Consider the following 1,017-nt stretch of genomic DNA (forward strand, 5'->3'; position numbering starts at 1 on the left):
CACCCCCCCCTGCCGCTGCCTCACGGTCCACTCTGCTCCAGCCTGCGCTCCGCGGCCCATGTCGCTCTCCCCCTCTCCCTCTGTGCCCATATCCGCCGCCGTCGCTTCCCTCGTCCATCTCCCATGGACCATCTTGCGGACTCCCACCACCACGACTCCAGCCAGATCCCTGTCTCCAACATCTCTCTGAACGACATCTCCCTCTCTATTTCGGCCGCGGCAGCACCGTATCCTGTCTTGCCTCCCATTCCCCGTCTCTCCCTTCCAGCTCGGCCCACCGGCCATCGTCCTCCAAGAAGACCGTCCACCGCGTCGTCCATCGAGGAACGCAGCATATTGTTGCCGTGTTCTGTCTCTCCTTCCCCCAGCGATCCCCTGTCGTGCACAGCGGTCACTCCAGCCACCCATTCAGTCACTTCCAGCATCGACGGAGACCCCGCAGACCCTCGCAAGTTTGACTTTGTCGAAGATGCCCCCATCTGCGAGATTAACCGCCGCGCCCATGCTGCAGTGGAGGGCATCCGCGCAGAGGCGTCCCGGCTCTCGACCACAGGCGAGTGCAAGTCACTCACCCCGCGATCTCCATCCTGACCCTTTCCCGTTTCACACCCTCCTGCGCCCGTACAGTCGAGATGCTCCCGTCCCCATTCGACCCTTTGCCGGCAGAGGACCAGGCGTCTACGCAGTCTTCCAACGACAAGTTCCGCGACGACACAGACTACGACTGGGCCACCTTTGTTAGTGCGTATGCCCTGGGCCGCTGGGACCCCCTCCGCACACCCCATCCGCCACGATCACACTTGCAAGCACCCTCACATCCGCGCGCATCGCTCTCAGACGCGCGTCCCTCGATCCTCGTCGATACCTCTGACTTGTTTGTCCAGTCTCCTGTCCCCACCTCTGCGCCTCCGCTGGAAGTCCTTGTATCGGATCCAGCCTATACCGAGGTAGCCGACCAGACTGGTCCTGAATATGAGCTCACTGAGCAGACCTTGTTGGAGTACGCCAAATCGGCTG

At 62.2% G+C, this 1,017-nt stretch overlaps 1 protein-coding gene across 1 annotated transcript; it reads left to right on the plus strand.

Annotated features, from left to right (window-relative positions):
• Window positions 1-123: 123 nt before the first annotated feature.
• On the plus strand, window positions 124-591 carry FIBRA_07162 (uncharacterized protein; the record flags this gene model as incomplete). The annotated part of the gene is made up of 1 exon (XM_012328858.1): window positions 124-591. The coding sequence occupies one exon, from the start codon at window positions 124-126 to the stop codon at window positions 589-591; it is 468 nt and encodes a 155-aa protein (XP_012184248.1).
• Window positions 592-1,017: the final 426 nt, after the last annotated feature.

Source organism: Fibroporia radiculosa (assembly GCF_000313525.1).
Source record: "Fibroporia radiculosa TFFH 294 genomic supercontigs, scaffold12046, whole genome shotgun sequence".
NCBI classification, from domain to species: Eukaryota; Fungi; Basidiomycota; class Agaricomycetes; order Polyporales; family Fibroporiaceae; genus Fibroporia; species Fibroporia radiculosa.